This window comes from Saccopteryx bilineata, chromosome 6 (genome assembly GCF_036850765.1).
Source record: "Saccopteryx bilineata isolate mSacBil1 chromosome 6, mSacBil1_pri_phased_curated, whole genome shotgun sequence".
Lineage (NCBI taxonomy): Eukaryota > Metazoa > Chordata > Mammalia > Chiroptera > Emballonuridae > Saccopteryx > Saccopteryx bilineata.
In genome coordinates, this window is record NC_089495.1 from 209,052,951 (window position 1) to 209,073,045 (window position 20,095).

The 20,095-nt window shown below is 61.1% G+C and overlaps 1 protein-coding gene across 1 annotated transcript in view; it reads left to right on the forward strand.

The window, feature by feature from the left end:
- The first annotated feature begins 4,274 nt into the window (after nucleotides 1–4,274).
- The window catches only part of CDH4 (cadherin 4), a 349,289-nt gene continuing 333,468 nt past the window's right edge, over nucleotides 4,275–20,095 (forward strand). The window contains exons 1-2 of the mRNA XM_066237078.1: nucleotides 4,275–4,392; nucleotides 6,617–6,728. Coding sequence (XP_066093175.1) covers nucleotides 4,336–4,392; nucleotides 6,617–6,728 — 169 coding nt within the window. The 5' untranslated portion in view covers nucleotides 4,275–4,335. The remainder of the gene's footprint in view (nucleotides 4,393–6,616; nucleotides 6,729–20,095) is intronic.

The following is a 20,095-nucleotide window of genomic DNA, read 5'->3' on the forward strand; positions in this document are numbered from 1 at the left end:
ATAAACCAGGCTGACTGCGACACCAGAGGAGCAGCACAGTCAGGCCGGAGGCGAATGCGGCCTCTCCGGGGACAGCGGCCGAGGCCAACAGGAAGCCTCGTGTTTCCAGCAGACGTCTTCCCTCATAAAGTCTGTCTCCCGCTTCCTCCTCGTCTCCCGGCCGCGCCGAGCGCTTTATTGCCGCTCTCCCTCGGCGGCCTCGGGTTTCCAGAAGCCCCCCCCCCCCCCGTTCTCTTCTTCCCTCTAAATCTGGTGTCATCCGCATCACTGTCTAAACTGGCTTCCTGAGCATCCTTCCTCCCCACCCCCGCGCCCCCACCGCCTCCAAAGCCCCTGTCCTTGGCATGTTCACGCTGAAGCTCCCTCCCGGACCCCGATCCTTATTCTTCTGCCCCGTGACCGTGGAGAGGGGGCAGATGAGCTTGGTGAGAAGGAACCCCGGTCCCTAGTGTCAGCCCCCTCCGCGGCGAGCGTCACTGGACACGCAGGGAGAGAGCTCCATGTGCGGCCCCTCTCTCTCTCTCTCTCTCTCTCTCTCCCTCTCTCTCTCTCTCTCTCTCTCCCTGTCTCTCTGTCCCTCTGTCTGTCCCTTTCTCCTGCTTTTCCCTCTAAGACGGCGTCTCTCCGCTCCATTCCCCGGCACCGTGAACGTCTTCACAACTCGGCCGCGTCTCCCAGCTTTCTTCACAAAACAGCATTCTGTGCGAATGCTGAAGTGCCTACAAAAAATAATGAGAAATGGGGGGGGGGGGGGAAGCACACAACAAATTAACGTCCGATGAACAGACAGGAAAAGACCGCCCCAGCGGAAGCACTCAGCTTGCTTCCGAAGATGAAGCCCCTTCCCAGACTCACCTCAGCAAGTGGGGGGCGGCAGAAGTCCTCCAAACACCCACAGGGTCAGGCAGTCGGCAGTTTGCAGGCGCCGGGGGAGGGGGTGGGGGGGAGGCAGTCACTCATTGCTACCCCCCCCCCCCGTGCATTTTCTTGATCTCTCTCAGGGAAAAGCATACTCCTCTCGGGCTCTTCACCAGCCGCTGGATAAACGGCAGCTCCTCCTGCAGGTGCCGGGCGGAGCGGGCGGCCGGGGTCCTCCCTCGGGGCAGCTGTCCACCTGCCCAGGGCTGAGCCCCAGGCTCCGCTCAGGACACCCAGTGTCTAGAGGCCCAGGGCGGGGCCCGTGAAGCAGCGCCCTCTGAGGTTTCCAGGAGCGGCCTGCTACGTGCGGGACAGGCCCGTGGCTCCCCAACGCTGGCGTGCATGCACATCAACCCAGAATTTGCTAAAAAGCCAGGTCTCCGACCCCCTTCCCCAAAGCTCCAAGTCAGCAAGTCCCAGGTGGAGCCAGAAATCTGCATGTTTTTAGGAGCCTCTCCAGGGTTCTGAAGCCAGTGGCCCCGGGACAGTGGTGGCATGGAGGGGGTGTCAGTGAGCATGCAGACACCCACGGCGTGGGCCTAGGGCGTGGCCGCGGTGGGTTCTGCATTTTTAACAAGCTCCCGGCCCGGCGAGGGGGGGGGTGCTGTTGGTCATGGGGGCCACCCTTTGGGGTGCCGGAATGCAGACCATCCTCAGACATCCTCCACCTGGTGCTTCAGCTCACACTCCCCCTCCTCGCCGAAGGCATCCTCGCCGCCTCACCCACAGCAAGCCTGATAAACCGATGCTCTCTGCTGGGCTCCCCGCAGTCACTGCAGGGCTGCTGGCTGCTCTTCCCGAAAACCGAGCTCCCACACACCAGAGACGCCACCATGGAAATAAATGGTCTCCCTCCACCAAAGGCATCTGGGGCACGCCACGGGCGGGGCTGCGGGCCTGGCCTCTCGGGGCCTCCCTTCGCTCCCTTCGTCGTGTGTGACGGGGACGAGGACAGCGCCACTCACAGTTCAGGGGGCTCCGGGGGTCAGTACACACAAGCAAGCTCCTGTGTCTGGGCCTGGCTCAGGGCTGGGTGGTGTCAGGATGGACAGACCCCGTCTGGAAGTCACAGCGCCCTTCGGTGCAGCCAACAACACGCCCAGACACGCAGCGGCGGGAGAAGATGGAGAGCCGTGTTTCATCCGGTATTTGGGCTTCAGGATCCTGCTCAACACTCATGCACACACACACTCACACATGCACGCACACACACACACAGGATCCTGCTCAACACACACACACACACACACACACAGGATCCTGCTCAACACTCACACACGCACATGCACACACACACAGGATCCTGCTCAACACTCACACACGCACATGCACACACACACAGGATCCTGCTCAACACTCACACACGCACATGCACACACACACAGGATCCTGCTCAACACTCACACACGCACATGCACACACACACAGGATCCTGCTCAACACTCACACACGCACATGCACACACACACAGGATCCTGCTCAACACTCACACACGCACATGCACACACACACACCACACACACAGACACACACCTCTCCTAGGTGCACGTGGTGAGTTTCGCAGAGCCCAGCAGAGTGAGTGCAGGGTGCTGGGTGCCTCTGCTCAGAAACAGCCTGCACCGTGAAGACAGAGGCAGGTCCCAGCGGTGGACGCTCAGGACAACTGTGAGGTGCCCGTATGAGCCGTGTCCTTGGCAATGAAGTCCCCAGGCGAAGGGAGGTCGCAGAGAGAGGTCATTCAGAGGTGTGAGCACCTGACTGAGGGGGGACCTCCCCGCAGTGGGGACTCGGATGGACTCGTGCACAAAACCTCCCTGTGTATGCGGAACTTCTGTCTGACTCTGAGCGCTGTAGCCCTGCACATTCAGCCCTGTAAGTAGGTGACCTGTTCCCCTGCCCCCCCACCCCCACGGGGAATGGAGGAGATTCAGGGTGACACCAGCTTGGCTCGGAGTTCTGTTTTACTAGTTGCACAGTGACAAGGTGAGAAGAGACATGTCCCTTCCTCCTCTCGGGTAGAGAGCTCGCCCTGCGCCTCTGGAGTTACTGAATTCTGACTTCCTGGAGGCCGGCACAGGGCGCTAACCAGCAGGCAGCCCTGCCCCGGGCCTGTGTTGGGGAGACGGGGCCATGCTGTAGCTTTTCCGCTCTCTTGCCCAAATTGATCCTGACCTCGGAGCTTAACCATCCCGCTGGCTCTTCTTCCCCACCCTCTGCAGCCTGTTTCTTCCCCGGGAAGGACCGTCATCTGGACACGGAGCTCCCCCACACCACGACAAAGACACTGGGAAGTCTCTGCACAAACAAAGCCACTTTCCCCACATCTCTGAGCCTGAGGGGGACGTGCAGAAACCTTCCCTCACTTTCTGAGCTGTCCATATTTTTTTTTCTTGCTGATCCCTTAAAGAAATACACCCCCCCTCCACACACACACACACACACACACACACACACACTCCCCTTCAGAAATCAGCGGAGCAGAGCCGGTGCTGCCCGCGGGCCTGCTTGTGCTGACCTTCCTGACAGCTCTTCTCTCTGTCTGCCCAGGAAGCTCTCCCTTTCCAGAGGTTTCTAATTTCTTTCTTGGCTTCTCAGGCCTCGCAGTGCGTGCTGACGCACCAATAGGAAGGAGTCTCTTCCCCAATGCTTACGGCCACGGCCAGCCAGCCCCGGCCCAGACTACAAGCTGTCCAGAGCCCCGGGGGGGCTGCCCGGCCTGGGGGCTGAAACTCAGCCCCCTTCCTCTCTCTGGCTAAGTCAGGTGCCTGGCCAGGAGGGTGACCTGGGTCTGGGGCGTTCGTGAGAAGACACCCCCAACCGTAGAGGTCAGAATGGAGTGCCTGCTCCCACCACATGCCCGCAAGAAGTTGGACTAAAAGCAGCAGGGGCTCCCCATCACCCTGAAGGGGTGCTCAGGGCTTGGGGCGGGGGTGGGTCCCCCCAGCCTTCTTCCATCTTCACGTCACCGCCCACCCTCCCCTCCACACCACCGCCTCACACACACTTTTTCTTGTAAACGGAGTGTCCGAGGCCCCTTCGGCCAACACGGGCGACGGATCCCCTGCCCTTGCCGGGCCGCGCGGTGCGGGCGGAGAGGCGGGGTGCAGGCGCGGCGCGGGGGGCGCGGCGCCTTTAAGGCCCGCGTCAGGCCGGCGAGCGCAGGGGCCGGGCTGCGGGCGGGGCCTCGGCAGGGCGACCGCGCGGCTTCACCTGCAGTTCGGAGCGCGCGGAACAGAGGCGCGGGCGGCTGGGAGGCCCGCGGACGCAGCGGCCGGAGGGATCGCGCCGCCGCGGGGCTGGAGGCGCGGGGCCCGTGGAGCGGCGGCGGCGGCGGCGGCGGTGGCGGCGAGGAGCCGGTTCTGGGCTCCGGGCACTGGGAGGGCGGCCGCCCGGGCGCGGCGCGGCGCGGCGGGGAAGATGACCGCGGGCTCCGGCGTGCTCGTGGTGCTGCTTTCGCTCTCCGGCGCGCTCCGGGTGAGTTGCCGCCTCCCTCCCCGGGCGCTCGGAAGCCGGGGCAGCGCGGGGCCGTCCCCGGAGCCGGAGGGGCGCGCTCACGCCCGGAGAGGCTCTCGGCGCTTCCCGGCCCCCGCGGCGGGCGCTGCTGCTCCGAGCCGGCTCCCGCGCTCCGTGAAGCCGCCTGCGGTCGGCAGGAGCGCGGAGCCGCCGGGGCACCAGCGAGCGGCGGCGCAGAGCGGTGCGGGAGTGGAGGCGGCTGGCCGGCCGGGTAGGCGGCTGGCCGGGTGGGCAAGGGGACCGAAGGAGCTTTGCCCGGAGGGGACCGCGGGTCCCTCGGCTGCACCAGGTCCGTGACCGCTGCCCGGAGCTCGGCTTGCCAGCGCCGGGGCAGACTGCCCGCTGGTGGAGCCGGCGCGCCCTCCATCGCCCGGAGCCGCGTGGCTCCGGAGTTGGCGAGCCCAGCTCGGCCGGGGCTGCGGGCGTGGGGACCAGGCGGCAGGGAGTCGGGGATCAGGGTGCTGGGAGCACCCGGTCAGGCTACCGCCGCTGGGGCTTGGGGACTCGCCGCGCGGCGCCGCCTTGGTCGTCCGGGTGCCGGTGAGGACCGTCGCTGCGGGTGGCGGCGATGTGGACCGCGGGACACCCTCGTCGCGGAGTCCCAGCCGCGCGGGGTGAGCCGGCAGGGCCCTGGCTGTTCCGAACGGGGTCGGGGAGCCACGCGCCGGGCGGCCGCAGAGCGAGGGTGTCCCCGGAGCGCGGCCCCGGTGCCCGTTTATTTATTTATTTTCCTCGGAGCTCGCGACCGTGTCCCCGGCCCTGCCCCGGCCCGGAGGGCGGCGTGCGGGCTGCGCCAGGGTCGCCCCCCGGGCAGGCGGAGGGGCCGCGGGAGTTGCAGGAACCCCCCCTCGTGGCCGCTCGGCCTCGCTGCTCCTCCTGGGCCGCGCGCTGTGACCTCGGAAAGAAACCGGCGCCGCGGCCAGACCGCTCCGGAGCTCAGGGCGCGGGGTGCGCTCGGCCCTCGCCGGGGGCGGCTTCAAACTTTCCTGGGCGAGTGCGCCTCCCCGGCTCCGTCTCCGTGGAGCGTCGAGCCCGAGGACCGAGCCGCGGTGCGGAGCTTTTCCCACGGAGCGACCCCGCGCTCCGCTCCCGGTCTGTGCTTCGGGGCTGGCGGGGGGCGGGGGGGTGCTCCCGCGGCCGCCGTGGGTGCCAGGAGCTCGGGCGGGGCAGCCTCCGGGCCCGGGGCGGGTGGTGGCGGAGGTGTGAGGGGTTGTGCGAGACGCGGCCCGGAGGACAGGCGGCGGTGGCATGCGGGACAGAAGGAGGCGGCCGGCGGAGGGAGGCGCGTTTCTCTCCGCAGCCCGCGAAGGCGGGACTGCGGGATGCGGGGTTCGGGGTCCGGGCTGCGCCCCCCGCTGCCTGCGCTGGGCCGGGTGGCGGCAGAGGGCTGGCTTCCCTGTGGCGCTGGCTGCTTCTCCCTTCATCTCCAGCTCCACGCTGACCTGTAGTTCCGACCCCCAGCCCCACCCTCCTCCCCGCCCCGGAGGGGCCACCCCACGCGCCACTGTGCTCCCCGCGACAGAGCAGGCTCCAGACCCCCTCCCACTGGGCAGGAAAGCCAGGACGCTGGGAGGACAGGATGACACCTACCCTTTCCGGTCAGTTAGAGGAGCTCTTGCCCTGCCTGACGAGATGGGGGCGCTGAAGGTGGAGGCGCCTCCTAGGAGGTAGGGGGAGGGCGGGGAGAACAGGAGGATGAACCCCCCCCCCGCCCCCACCTCCTGACCCCTCTGAGCAGCGTCCTCTGACCCTGGTCCCGGAGAAGCGCCTCTCCTGTTCCGCCCTTCCTGGTGGACTGCAGAGGGGAGACCAGCTGGCTGGCATTGTCACACAGCAGGGCATCGTGGCCCGGAGGGTGACACGGCTCAGACAAGGCCTGCTCCCCGGTCCCCTCCTCTCTGTGGTCACTGACTAACTCCTGGCTCTCTGACCGGCCGCCTTCTGGACACTCCCCACACTTGCATCCCTGCCACGTGCCAGTGGGGCCCAGACAGCACAGGGGCCTCCCCGCCCTGCAACACCCTGTCCCCCGGGGCCACCGCGGGGCTGAGTCTGGGGGAAGCGGGGTTTTATCGCTCTCTGCCGGAGCTGAGACCCTGGCCGGCCGTGGGCAGCCGCTGATGGGCTCCGGCGCATGTGGTTCCTGTGAGCCTAGGTTGGTTCTAACCTCTCTCTCCTTCCTCAGGCTCACGATGGGGACCTTACAGCCGGGGAGACCTGCAAGGCGGGGTTCTCCGAAGAAGGTTACACAGCGTTCATCTCCCAGAACATTCTGGAAGGCGAGGAGCTCCTCAAAGGTAGGGCGGGCCTGGCAGCGAGGAGGAGTCGCCCACCTCGCACTGGGCTGGGGGCAGTTTGACGGGAAAGGCCAGGCCGGGGTGTCCCTGACCCGGGCTCTTTGCAGAACGCCGGCTGCGAGGTCAGCGCCGGGTGCCCAGGGCGGAGCTGAGCGGCGTTGGCATCGCAGGGGAAGGATTCAGAACCGAACCGCTAGTCGGTTCCGCGGGAGGTACCTCGTTTCCTGGGCCCCACGCTGGCATTCTGACCAGACGTCACCCGCGCGATGTGCAGACAGAGACTTCCCCGCTCAGGATTTTTATGTATGAAATGCTGGATTCTTAAATTATCCTTTGCTTTGAGACGCGCGGGGAAAAGCAGACGATGTTGTTGGAAATGGGGTAAATAAGCCCACGGACGTGCTGTTCGCAGACTTGGCCTTGGTTTTCCCGACCGGCCGGTCCCAGCACAACACGAGAACGCACGGGCGGGAGGGGGCTGCCCGTGGGCCTCCCGGTGGCTGTGGGACGCGGTCCACACGCGGTTGGGAGAGGCGGAGGCCGCTTCGGGGCCGCGTGACGGTGTATAGATCACTGCGCGTATTGATCTGTTTGCGTTTCAGGACAAACCAATTAAACTTTGTATTTGCGTGAGAGCGGAAACGAACCCGCTCTTCCGCCCTAGAGGTCTAACCTTGGCTCTGCGCTGTCCCTCCTGGCCTCAGTTCCCCAGAAAGTGCACATTTTAGCTGGTTGTAGAGGGATGGAGGGAAGGAACCTTAGGTTAAAGCCTCGAAGCTGGATCTCACCGTTCACAGACCCCTCCACTGCTGCCCCCCCCAGTTCCGTGTTTCCGGGGCGCCTGGGATTCTCCCCGGGGCACAGAGCCCTGCCTGTGTGTGTGTGTGTGTGTGTGAGAGAGAGAGAGAGAGAGAGAGAGAGAGAGAGAGAGAAAGAGAGGAGTCTTCCCTCCCTCCCCTGGAGGATGGCGCTTGTTGACTGGCCGGTTCCCTCTAATAGGAATCAGGATCTTCATTTTTGCACTAAATCTCGCTTTTTTTTGTCTGTTGTCATCTGAGTTGACCGCTAACACAGGGGTGCGATGCTCTCGACACTGTCATGGAGGGCCAAAAAAAATTAAAGAAAAAGAGAAACGTAAACAGTACACATCTCCGGGCGGTTGGCGTGGAAGGGGTGGGCATGGTTACAGGAAGGCGCGTGTGGCCAGAGTTCTCAGGGACTGCTCTGTCATCGCTCGGCCTGTGTGTGACTTTGGAGTTGGAAAGGTGAGGCCGTCTTGCAGGATGGTGGATTTGCTGAGAACCCCCCCCCCCCCACCGTGCGTCTGCAGAGAAAGCCGGGAAGCCCCTCCCGGGCTCTGTGTATTGTGATGGAGTGAGATGTTGGAGTATCGATGTTACTGAGGAATAAAAAAAAAAAACCCACCAAATAACTGCCTCTATTCTAGTGATAAGAGGTGCTCCTTACTACGGAAGAAGATGACAGTCTCGTCTTTTTTATGGTAACCTGTGAGATTCCAAACAAATGTCTCCTCTCTGTCCTGGGGGGCCTCAGCTCTGGGCTGGAGGGGGAGGGAAGATCCATCGCTGGCCACCCGTTGGCCCGTCTCCAACGTCCAGTGAGGGACGAGGAGCCCGTGCTGATAAGGGAACATGGATTGGCTTCTGGGATGTGTGGACGTGAGACTTGTTTTCTGAGCACTTATCTATACCTGAGACAGCGCCCAGCCCAACCCTGGCTGAGGAGAGCAATGCAGAGTGGGTCCCAGGCACTGGGGTCCCGTAGCTGCCCTGGGCCTGCCGGAGACCCCTTGCTTCCCCCCGCACCTGGTGTGACAGCCCCTCACCACCTTCTCCCTCTGGCTGTTCCTAAGGTGTAAACCCCAGGGACAGAGAGACAGCTGTAAACCTTTAAAGTAATTTGACACGATGGAGGCGGAAGCTGACAAGGCCGTGCACACACACACACACACACACACACACACGCTCAAACCAGGACAGGTAAAAAAATCCCTCTGTTTCCGCAGAGAACGTGGCGAGCTCCGAGGCCACGGGCCAGGTAGATGCGCGCGTGTCAGAAATAACTGCGGGCTGTGATGCGTCCACAGTTCTGGTAGGAATCAAGTTAAATAGGGAACGACTACTTATAATTGAGTTATTGCCACGGAGACGGCTGAGCACTAATTGGTCGAGCGAGGGGCGGAGGAGTGCCGAGTCGTCGTGTCACTGTCGGCGCGCCACCCGCCATCAAGCGACCGCCGCGTGGCCCCTTCCTTTGCCGGAGTCGGTCCCCCAGCAGCCCCCAACATCCAGGCTCCCGAGGAGCGATTCGTTACACAGTAATTAACTTGTTGATGATGAATTGAGGGCGAGAAATGTCGTGGCATTTTGTTTTTTGTCTAAATGAAAAGCATTTGCATTTTAAAATGTTCATGCTAATTGGGGCTTATAATACTTTCCCCTGATAGGGTGGCAAATACTACCGTATCGCGGACCCTTTTGAACAGCGGCTCCACCACCACACGGGGCACCATGCACAAGGGGCATTGGCCTAGCTGATGCCAGGCGCTCCGGGTCCCCGGTCCCCACCACGTCCCTGGTCCCCACCGCGTCCCTGGTCCCCACCGCGTCCTGGTCCCCACCGCGTCCCGGTCCCCACCGCGTCCCGGTCCCCACCGCGTCCCTGGTCCCCACCCCGTCTCCGCTCTTCCTGGCGCGCCCTTGAATATAGTTGCACCTGCGTTTACGCGGTAGCCGTTTTGTCAGGGTAATTCACGGGTGGCCACGATCGCTGGCGGGGAATGGCGGCTAAAACGCAGTGGTGAAGCCGTTCTCCTTAAGCTGAAAGGGAACGTCCTCTGAGCCACAGTCTGGTTGGGGCCGTTGTAAGCCGGTGTCTGTTTCTTGGATCTCGTTAATAATTCACCGTCAGCCCCGGCGAAGGGAAGCTGAGACGGTGACCCCGCCTCACGCTCTCTCTGGAGGGCAGACTTCGGGGAGATCCCAGGCCAGCCTCACCCGCAGAACCCCCAGCAAGGGCGGGAGGCGGTGCAAGCTGGCGTCCTGGGAACACGGGTCACGCCTGTCATCGTCTCCCCCCGGCTCCTGGAGAAGAGGGTGTGACAGGTGAGCAGAGATGGTACCCGCCGGACACAGGAGGGGCCAGGGTCTGGACATTGCCTGAGGGAAGTGCGTCCGGCGAGTTCAAACTCCGCAGAGAGAGGAGCTATGTTTCCTTCTGACGACTTCATTTCAGGGGGCTGCCTCAGAAAGGCCCTCCCTGTCTCACACCCCGGCCAGTGGAGGACCATCTGTGCAGTGTCACACCCACTCGGCCTCCTCCTTGGGTGTCTTATAGTACCTGCTTAACCGTCTCTCTTACGTCAACCGTAAGGTTCATGAGGGCAGCTGCCCTGTCGCTGTGGTTTACCATTCGGACCATTTCGGGGTATTCCTGGCCAGCTGGACAGCACCCAGTCAACAGAATCTTGAATAAGCGGGGGTTAATTTTCTCACATAACCATGGACCGGTGGGTGGTCGAGGGCTGCAGCAGCTAATCTGTGGCACTGTTCACACGCCTCCCCTCCCGTGTGAATATGTTAGCATTCTACCATCTTCAGTTTCTTACGTTGTTGCCTCGTCATTGCAAACTGGCTGCTGTGGCTCCGGACATTGCTTTGGAGTTTGGAGCAGGAAAAAGGAAGGCGTGATAGCAGCATCTACATCTCTTTCCCTGCACCAAGAAAGCATTTTTCTCAGAGCCCTTGCAGAAATGCTAATCGGCTGGAACTAGGTCACGTGCCAGTCTGAGTTGCGGAGGCAGGGAGGCAGGGAAGCAGAGGATTGCATTGTCGTGTTTGTCTTGGACCTGTTATGATCTGTCACCTGGTCCAGCTGGGCTCCTGTTTTGGGAACAGAGGCAGCAGGAGTGGAGGCTGAGGGGATAAACATCAGGTGTCTCCCAATTAATTCCCCAGGTTCCAGGACCCTTCCTGAAAGCAGCTTGGACAGGCACTGCTTTGTGGAATGAATGACTCATTTGCATAACAAAACAGAGGGGAGACCAGATGCAGATGGATGGGGTGGGGGAGATCTAGGAATTGGCCACAGGGCAAAGGCAACGGGCTTGGCCGGAAGGAGGTCATCTTGCCTTACAAGCTTGTTGGATGTAGCCTCCTTGCCCGTGCCGTTTGAGTTGACCCGCCCGTCCGTCCGTCCAGGGCAGAAGGCATCACCAGGCACAGGGGCCAGCGTGAAGGGAGCCTGATCGCACCCCAAGCGCCTGGTGTCGTGCCCGACTTGCGGGGTGGTGGGTGTGTTGTCGGTGCTGCCAGGTGAAGTCGTGAATGAGCCAGACAGTGTTTCCTCGTCCCCCATGAACTTACAGAGGAGTGGAAGCTGCCGTCCGTGCTCAGATAAAGAGTTCCGAGACATCAACCACCTGCGATTAGAATGATTAGACACGGCACGCTGACTGTCCAGAATTCATGCTCTCTCTCTCTCCCTTGCTAACTAAGCCTTGTCTGTGCTGATCCACCTGGCTCACACTGAGCCCTGCCTTAGTCTCCCCACCCCCCTGCCACCCCTCCAGGAGGCTCTCTTATACCAAAGGTGGCTCTGTGGCCCCTTTCTGAGCAGGGAGCGCTAATCAGGGCATTCTGCTAGATGAGGCTTCTGGGAAAAGCTTTATTCAGTCCGTCCCTGACAAAGAAAGAGCGGACTCCGCTGGCTGTGCGGTTCAGTTACCTCTTCCTCTCCTGCCTGGGATACAGATGTGATGTCTTGGGCGGGGCAGCCATCTTGTGTCTGTGAGGTTGGAGGCACAGGAAGTGGGTCCCGGGTGGCGTCTTCTGAACAACAACAGAGCTCCAGGTGCCTTTGCGCTGGGCAGGCGAGAAAAGCAAAATCAACACGTCACAGCTTGAGCTTCCTTTCCCACACAGCTAAACGTGATACCCGATTGAGGGGGAAACACGCACTGTGTCTGTCTCTCCCTCTGCCAGCTCGGAGCACAGAACTCCATCCCCTGCCCCGAGCCTGGATTTTCCAGTGCCCTTGACCCATCTCTTATTTCTAGGACCACAGCCCCCTGCTCCTTTGAGAATTACCGTAGTATCTATGTCCGGCAGGCTGGATTGCAGAGGGTCTGCCATGGGCCCTGGATACCTATCTGTTGACGAGATGAAATGAGCAATCAATGCTGCAGACACGGCCTGGGGCGAGGATATGCATGGATCATTCTGTACGCCAAGCCAGGGCGGTCTGGCTGACCCGCCCATCAGAGAGCGTGAAATCTCCCACGGCTCTCTCATCCGGCCACTTCCAGGGAGCCAAGAGATTACATGTGGGCTTCGTCCACCATGTCAGTGGGCTCCAGGGAACCTTGGGCCCTGCAAAGCGACAGAGATCAGGCAGGACCCCAAACCCGGCGGGGGACTTTGGCTGTAAACCAGGAGGCTGCTTGTCCCAGGAGCCAGAGGACCCAGACCTCCCCTGTCTTCCCTCGGTGGTCCCCTCCTCCGAGAGGGAGTGCCCACAGTCCTGGCTGGAGCCCACAGTGCCCCTCCAGCTGTCTGTGAGCTGGCCTGTCTTTTCGGGGGCCAGGGTTTCTCAGCTGCCTCTTCTGCTGGGATGTCACCTGGTCACAGAGGGAAGAGGCTTAGGAAGGGCAGTTTGTGTCCTTAGAAAGTGGCTTCTGTCAGATAAAAGGTAAGACTGTTGCTTCACTCACTGCCCCCAGGCCAGCGCTCACATAGCTAGAGGTCCTGAGGGCCCTGGTTAAGTGCAGAAGGAGGCCAGCCTCTGCTGCCCGAGGCATGTGCTGTCCCCTGTCCCTTGTATGTGGCCGCTTCCTGCTGCCCCTGCGGACAGGCTGGTGCTTGGCCATGGTGTCCCTGAGGCAACGGACCGGGAGCCCCTGGCATCTTCTGGGCTCTGACCTCTGTAGCAGACTGTCATTTAACAAAACCCTCCGGGCAGGAGAGGGTGGAAAAGTGGACACACCACTTAGCAGCGTGAGAACGAGGGCCCGTCCACGCTGCGGTTCGAAGGTGCAGGAAGATGGTTGCATTTCAGAACGATGCGTTCTAACGGCACCTGAAGTCAGGGGTGCATGAGGCTCTGAGTGACGAGGACGTAATACCCCCGAGTCCCGGCCAGACCGAGTGCCGGCTCTCTGCACCCAGCGCGTCCTGTCGTCCTCACGAAAGCCTCCCCAGGGAGGTCAGGTCGCTCCCGTCGTCCGGCTCGGAATCTGAGGGTCCATGGGGTGGGAAACTCGTCCTCCGCGTGCGGGGTTCGCTCCGTGTCGGTCTCTCGTCCAGACCCAGGCTCTCGGCCGCTCCAGGCCTCCCACACAACGTGGGCGAAGGTGGCTTAGAGCAGCGAACCTGCACACAGGGCGTCTCCCACGTGCAGGGGCCCCTCGTGAACTTGGCAACGACCCACCTTCAGACAGGCTAGCCGTTCCTCACCCCAGACGTGCGCCAGGGACGGGCGTTATCAAGAGGTGCACGGCGGTCATCCCTGGCGTGTGTGCGCGGGCCCGTCTGCAGCGGGTCCGGACTTGGTGGACACCGCGCGTTTGCAGCACCAGCCCTGGGACGAGGGGAGCCGGCTTCCGCGGAGCCAACGGGGGTTTTCAGTTCTAGGCGCGGGGCAGACGGTCCCAGAGTGGCGTCCTCAGACTCGGCCCGCGCTGGGCAGACCGCAGAGAGAGAAGTGCTCCCGAGAGCGGTCCAGCCGGTTCTGGAAACCCAGAGCGTGTGTGGGCCGAGCTGGGTCCGGGCAGAGGGACCCCCGTCCTGAATTACTCAGGAGCACCGGGGACCTAAGGAGGCTTCGGGTTGTGGATCCGAGGAAAGCTGACTCTGGTCTGGAGGAGACCGCAGCCCCCGCGGAGCCCAGGCCCCTTATCTTGTGGGGAGTGGGTGAGATCGCCCTCTGTCTGCAGGTGGTCCTTTCTGTCCTGGGTCTTGTGTCCTGAGGGTTTGCAGGGACCTCCAATGTAGGTTTCTAGGCCTCCCTCCCTCTCTCTCTCCCTCTCTCTCTCTCTCTCTCTTTCTTCTTTTCTTTTAAGTAGATGCCAAAACTTATCACGACCTGGGAATGAGAGAGCGTGCCAGCAAGCATTTGTCTCTTCCAAGATGGTACCGAATCTGACGTTTCCGAAAGGGCGATTTTTACTTCTAGTGACTTCCGCTATAAAAAAAAAAAAGAAAAAAGAAAAAATACCCCCAGCTGAGTGGGTTTCCAGCCGTCAAGGGTGATCAAATGTTCCCGTGTGTGTTCTTGTAAAACCTTGTGGCACCTGCTTGTTCTTTCAATCCTCCGAGGGGCAGGGGGACCGTGGCCTGTTAGAAGCCTGGCTGGTGAAATTCATTTGTTTTTTCTCTCTCTCTCTCTCTTTTTTTTTTTTTTTTTTTTTTTTGTCAAAAGGCTCAGAATTGCCGTGACTTTTTTTTTTTTTTTTTGGCCTGGGCCCCAGGCTGCCCTCTTCTGGTAACCTCCGGTACTGTCTCAGGCTGGCTCCCTCCCCCACCCACCTTTAAACAAAACAAAACAAATCAAACCTACTTGAGTATCTTGGACCAGTGTGTGGCACCCACGGGTCATTTCCCTTTAGCCTCCATCAGGGTCCTGCTGGTGTTTTGGGGGGGCTTCCCCTATGTTAACGGGCGCCTTCGTTTACTGCCTTCGAAATTCCCGTGCGGGCTCAGGGCAGGCGGGCTCAGGGCAGGCGGGCTCAGGGCAGGGGGGCTCAGGGCAGCCGCTGGCTATCACTGTGTGTAAAGAAAGGTCTGTGAGATGTCCCTCCTCCCACGCTGCCTCTCCCAGGGAGGAGCTTGCTCAGACGTCGGGGGTTTTGTTTGTTTATTTGTGTTGCGCAGATGACCACAGACGTAGCAGCTTAAACAACACCTATTCTGGCCTTGCTGTTCTGGACATCGGAACTCCAACAGGGGTCCGTCCCCCCTGGGCTAACATCGGGGTGCTGTCAGGGCTGGTTGCCCCAGGGGGCTCCAGGGCTGGGTCTGCTTCTCGGCCTTTCTGACGTCTAGAGACTCCTGCTTTCCCTGGCTCGTGGGCCCTTCCCCCGGCGTCACAGCCAGCGTCGTCCCCTCTCTCTGTGCCTCTGTCCCGTGGCCGCATCGCCTCCTCCGACTCCCCTCCGGCCTCCTCCTCTGCGTGCGTAGAAGGGCCCTGGTGCAGACGTCGAGCCCACCTGGACAGTCCGGGACCCTCTCCCATCTCAGGCTCCTCCTCACCTTGATCCCATCTGCAGGGGCCTCTGTCCTGCACCGGGCGACAGAGTCACAGTGCGGGGATTGCCACGTGAGCGTCCTGGGGCCTCCCAATTGCCTGTGTGACGCCGGGTCCTCCGTGCCAGGGTTCGTCATTTAGTTCCTGTGGACCCTCACGCTTCCTGCTGGCTGCCCCTGTGGGGGAAACTGAGGCCCAGGGTGCCTGAGGAACCCAGTGCGAGCCACCATGCGGGAAGGCCTGTCTGAACCCTGAGCGCCAGCCCTGGGCCTTTCCCCACCCCCACCCCCGCCTCCCTCCCGCGTCCTGTCCCCCCTCCTCCCGGGAGCACGGCCAGGCTGGGTCCTGCGCCTGTAATCAGGACTCTGGTTGCTGTGTGTCCCCGTTCGGCCGTGTCCCGAGACCGGGATTTGCACTTTGGGGGACTGAAGGGTGAGCTGCCCGTCGCGCCTTCGCCGTGGCGGCTCTGATCTGGCGGCTTTTAACCTCGACTTGTTTGGCTTTGCTGTTTGCCTGTGGCAGCGTGTGGGGATTTAAGAGGGATTAAGGTAAACCTTTGGAGACAGATAAACGTCCACCGGGTGGATCAGTGCCACCACTGGCCTCGGCGGAGGGTGGGAGTTACCCGCCCGGCAGGATCTGGGACGGGTGCTCTTGGCCAGAGCCAGGTGCATGGCCCCCTAGGATTATAGTATAACTCGGTTCCAGTCGCGAGGGCAGGGAGGGGGAGGAGGGGGGAGCTTGCGGGCCCTGGCGTCCCTCCCGAAAGGACCTCGCTCCTTGTCTCTGAGCCAGACGCAGGACCCCTCGCCTTCCTGAGCCTGCGCCTCTCTGACCCGCAGAAGTGTCGGATTTGGGTACGCCTCGCTGTCTGCTGCCCAAATGTGAGTGAGCACCCGGAGGTTGATCCGCCCAGAAAGCTGAGGGGGCCCCGGCGTGCGGGTCTGCTGAGCACGCAGCTCAGGCCCGCGGCTCCAGCCCCGGGAGAATGCGGGCCGGCTGACCACAGCAGGGGTCGTCCCCCCGGCAGGCAGGGCACTGGTGGGGAAGGGGCTGAGTCGGGGGCACCCCCCCTTCTCTGGGCCTCAGTTTTCTTATCTGCAAAGCAGAGGGGACGAGATGTCCAGATGTGGTCCAGAAACTGGGAGATGCTGTTGAACCCGGCTGTCCCCTGGGTTGGACAGTGGCCACGAGAGACACCTGTCCGGCACCGGGACAGTGACCCGGTGTGGAGAAAGGGTCTTCGCAGGTATAATTGTCTCAGGGGGATGTGATCTTGGATTATCCAGGTGGACCCTACACCCAGTGACAACTGTTTTTATAAGAGACAGAAGAGAAGTCACAGACACCAAGGAGAGGCCGTGTGAAGACAGGGCGGGGGGGCAGAGACGGGAGCAGTGCAGCCACAAGCTGAGGACCCTCGGAGCCCGCGGGAGCTGGGAGGGCAGCCAGGCCCTGGAACGCCTGGGTTTCCGAGTTCTGGCCTCCAGAGAACTTGTTACAGCAGCCCCAGGACTCTCCTTCACCCCGAGTCAGAAATCCCGGGGCTGTGACCTGGGAGTCTGCCCGCTTCATCCGTCTCCCAAGGAGCCCGCTGCTCATGGGGACCCCCGGGTCTCGGGCTGCGGGACCCCCGGGTCCCGGGCTACAGGATGTCCAGCTTCAGCATTCGAAGGGCCGGCACGCCTGTGGGAGGCGGTGGTGTCCACAGAGAGGGGGCAGGGGAGGTGGGCGGGAGCTGTCTGCCCGGGAACAGGGGCTGCCAGCTCCGCTCAGGTGGGCCGTGGGAACGGCGCTGCACTCTCCATCTCGCCGGCACGGCAAACGAGGCACTTTCGGGGAGCGATGTCGTATTTCACATTACCGAGCGTGACAGAGAGCAATTCCGTCGGAATTAAAATGTATGCGGCACGCACTCCGGGTCCCCTTGCGGCCCTTATCTTCCCCGGTCAAATGCGGTCTTAACGAGGATTATAGCTCCAACTCTCTCGCATCGCTACATTGTAAATATTTTGTTAATCTGAAGGTCCACGTTTGAGAATGGATGGGTTGAACGGCGGGGCCGGCCGGCGGGCCAGTGGGCGCGGGTGGTGGAGAGAGGCAGGGGCTGGCTCCTCGTGTGTGTGTGTGTGTGTGTGTGTGTGTGCGCGCACGCGCGTGTGTGTGCAGGCCTGGCCCACCTGCCGGCAGGGAGGCCTTTCCCGGAGAACACGCCTCTTCTCTCCCCAAAACTGCTTGACTGTGCAAATGCAAAAAAAAAAAAAAAAAAGAAAAGGAAAACGGCATCCTTTTCTGGCTCCGGGTGCCCCGTGGTCTCAGGCTGCCAGCAGCCGCGTCGAGGCGCCTGGCGCGTGTCTCCCGGCCGCGTGCTCCCTGCCGCCAGCCCAGGCTTGCATGCTGGCTCGGAGGCAGCAGCTGCGGAGCCCGCTCCCCGAGGGCCCCATCCCCTGTCTCTTGTCGCTTCTTTGCGGCTGCATTTAGGCAGCCCCGTGCAGACCCGGGGACAGTCACAAGCCGCCCTGCCCGCTGGGTCTGTGGTTGATGCTACCTGCAGGGGCTCCGGGGCCTCCAGGGATGAGCTGCTGAGTGGCTGGCTTGGGCCCTCCTGTCTCCCTCTCTCTCTGGGTTGGGATGGACAACCCCAGGGCCGGCCGCCAGGATGGACATGGACCTGTTCCTTCCAGAAAGTGACCTCATCGGCCGGGCTGGGGTGTCTGGGTCCCGCCCACCTCTCCCCACTGGTGCCTGGGCAGCTCACACCTCCACCGGCAGCTCTGCAGCACCAGACAGGGGTCCTTCCCTGCACAATGTTCTGTGGCACCTCCCATCGGAGGGTATGACGGTGCCCCCGGCCCCAGTGGGCCTGAGGAAGGGGTGTGTGGTGTGTGGGCAGCAGTGTCTGCTGGCCCACAGGGAGCCCGGCCCCCCGGCCCCCCCGGCGGCCGTGAGCTAGCTGGCCTTTGAGTCCATTCATTTTCTGGTAGATGGCAGCTTGAGTTGATGGACTTCTATGATTTTGTTTGGGGACTTTTTTTCTTTTTCTTTTTAATCTTCTTGGCCTTTATATTCTTATGGGTGGCCAGAGACCTTTTGGCAAAAGGCGTGTTTTAAAATTGGCTGAATAAATTATGGAGTGACTTATTTAAAGCCCCGTGGGCTCCCGGGGAGAGAGGCAGCTCACGGACATAAGTTATCGGCGTCATCATTTATTCATAGGCTGTGGCGTGATTGGATTGTGTCCCATCCTATTGAACATGGGAGCCGTGAGGTTGCGATGGAGTGAGGAAGGGAAGTTACCCAAAGGCAGCCTCCTCCCCCGTTTGAAGCGGACGCTTTTTTTTTTTTACGTTACCTTCTTCTCTCCTGCCTTCCCTCGGAGACGAAGAAGGGATTATACAACTTGTCTTATGTCATTCTTATATTTTAAGATAAAAACAGGATACCAAGTGAAGGGCTGAAGGCTATAAAATTGTGATCAAAAGTCCGTAAAATTATAGAACTTGTGTTTTGCTGAGAACAGACGTCTTCACCATAATGTTATTTCTTCTTCTCCTCCTCCTCCTCCTCCTCCTCCTCCTCCTCCTCCTCCTCCTGGGAGCTGGGCAGCTTAAGGCTTGATCCACAGAGAAATGTAAGCTATATTTCTAGGTGCGGGGAAAAAAAAAAAAAGTAGAGTTCATGCTTGAAAGGTTAATAGCTGGTAAACATCAATTTTCTACAATCCTGGCTAATAAAAATAGCGTAGAAGACATAAAATGTCATGCTGCCAGACTTGGAGGGGCCTTTGAAATTCATTTTGAAGTCCCGGGTCCTCTGAAGGTGACGGGGGAGGGGGATAGAGCGTGAGCGTTTCACGTATTTGTCCCTCCTGGCTGAGTGACGAAGGTAGGAACAGAACATCTTCAACGTGGTTGGCAGTGTTTCTCTGGAGTACTTTTGGTTTAAGCATTTCACAAATACTCCAGCATCCTAGTCCTAGAAATTGCATGGCCCTGGCCAACTGCTTCAGTGGTAGAGCCCAGCCTGTATAAGTCCTGGGTTCGATTCCCAGTCAAGGCACACAGGAGAAGCGATCATCTGCTTCTCCATCCCTCCCCCTCCCTCTTCTCCTCCCACAGCCATGGCTTGATTGGTTCGAGCCCATCAGCCCTGGGTGCTGAGGATGGTTCCATGGAGCCTCCACCTCAGGTGCTAAAAATAGCTCAGTTGTGAGCATGGCCCCAGATGGGAGAGCATTTGCCCCAGACAGGGGCTGCCGGGTGGATCCTGGTCGGGGCGCATGTGAGGGGAGTCTGTCTCTTTATCTCCCCTCCTCTCAACTTGGAAAAAAAAGAAGAAATGGAAAAGAAATTGCGGATACACACTAATTACAGAGGTGTGTACCACAATACACCTGAACTGTGTCTGTGGGTCTAATGATACAACTTATGGGGGGACGAGGGCGAGGAATATTCTGAGCATAGTATCCCCCCAAATCTCTGACTTTCAAATACAGGGACAGTGACAGACGTCTGCAGCAGCCTCTGCAACCAGAGCTGTACCGTCTCCACTGCTCAGATTGGAATTCTAGCACGTGGGGACTCCGGGACCAGCCAGGGTTTGGAGGATAAGGACCTACCCGTCTCAGCCTCTCCTCCTAACGGGTAGAGGATAAGGACCTACCCGTCTCAGCCTCTCCTCCTCACGGTTTTGGCTGCCTGACTCGGGAGGCCGGTCTGAGAAGACAGAGCAGGGCCCGGCGGTCAGAGACGACCCGTGGAGCCCGGCTGGGAAGTAGCCCCTCTCGATGCACGAACTTCCCGGTGCCCCTCGGGTCCGGGGACTTCGCTGTGTGAGGTGGAGCCCGGTCACACGGTGCCCCTCCCTCACGTCCACCGAGGGGCTCAGTCCCTCCTCAGGCCGGCGTGGGGCACGTCTCGCCCGTGTGAGGTCCCTCCGGCCTGGGCGGTCAGGGGGTCTGCATTCAAGTTCTGAGAATCTTCCAGGCTCACCTGACGCTGCATCCCTGGTCCTCACCTCGGGTTTGCACACGCGCCCGAGGCCACGGGAACGTAAAACAGGAACCAGAATTTCAGCAGCATCGGCCTGGGGGCCGTCCCCACCCC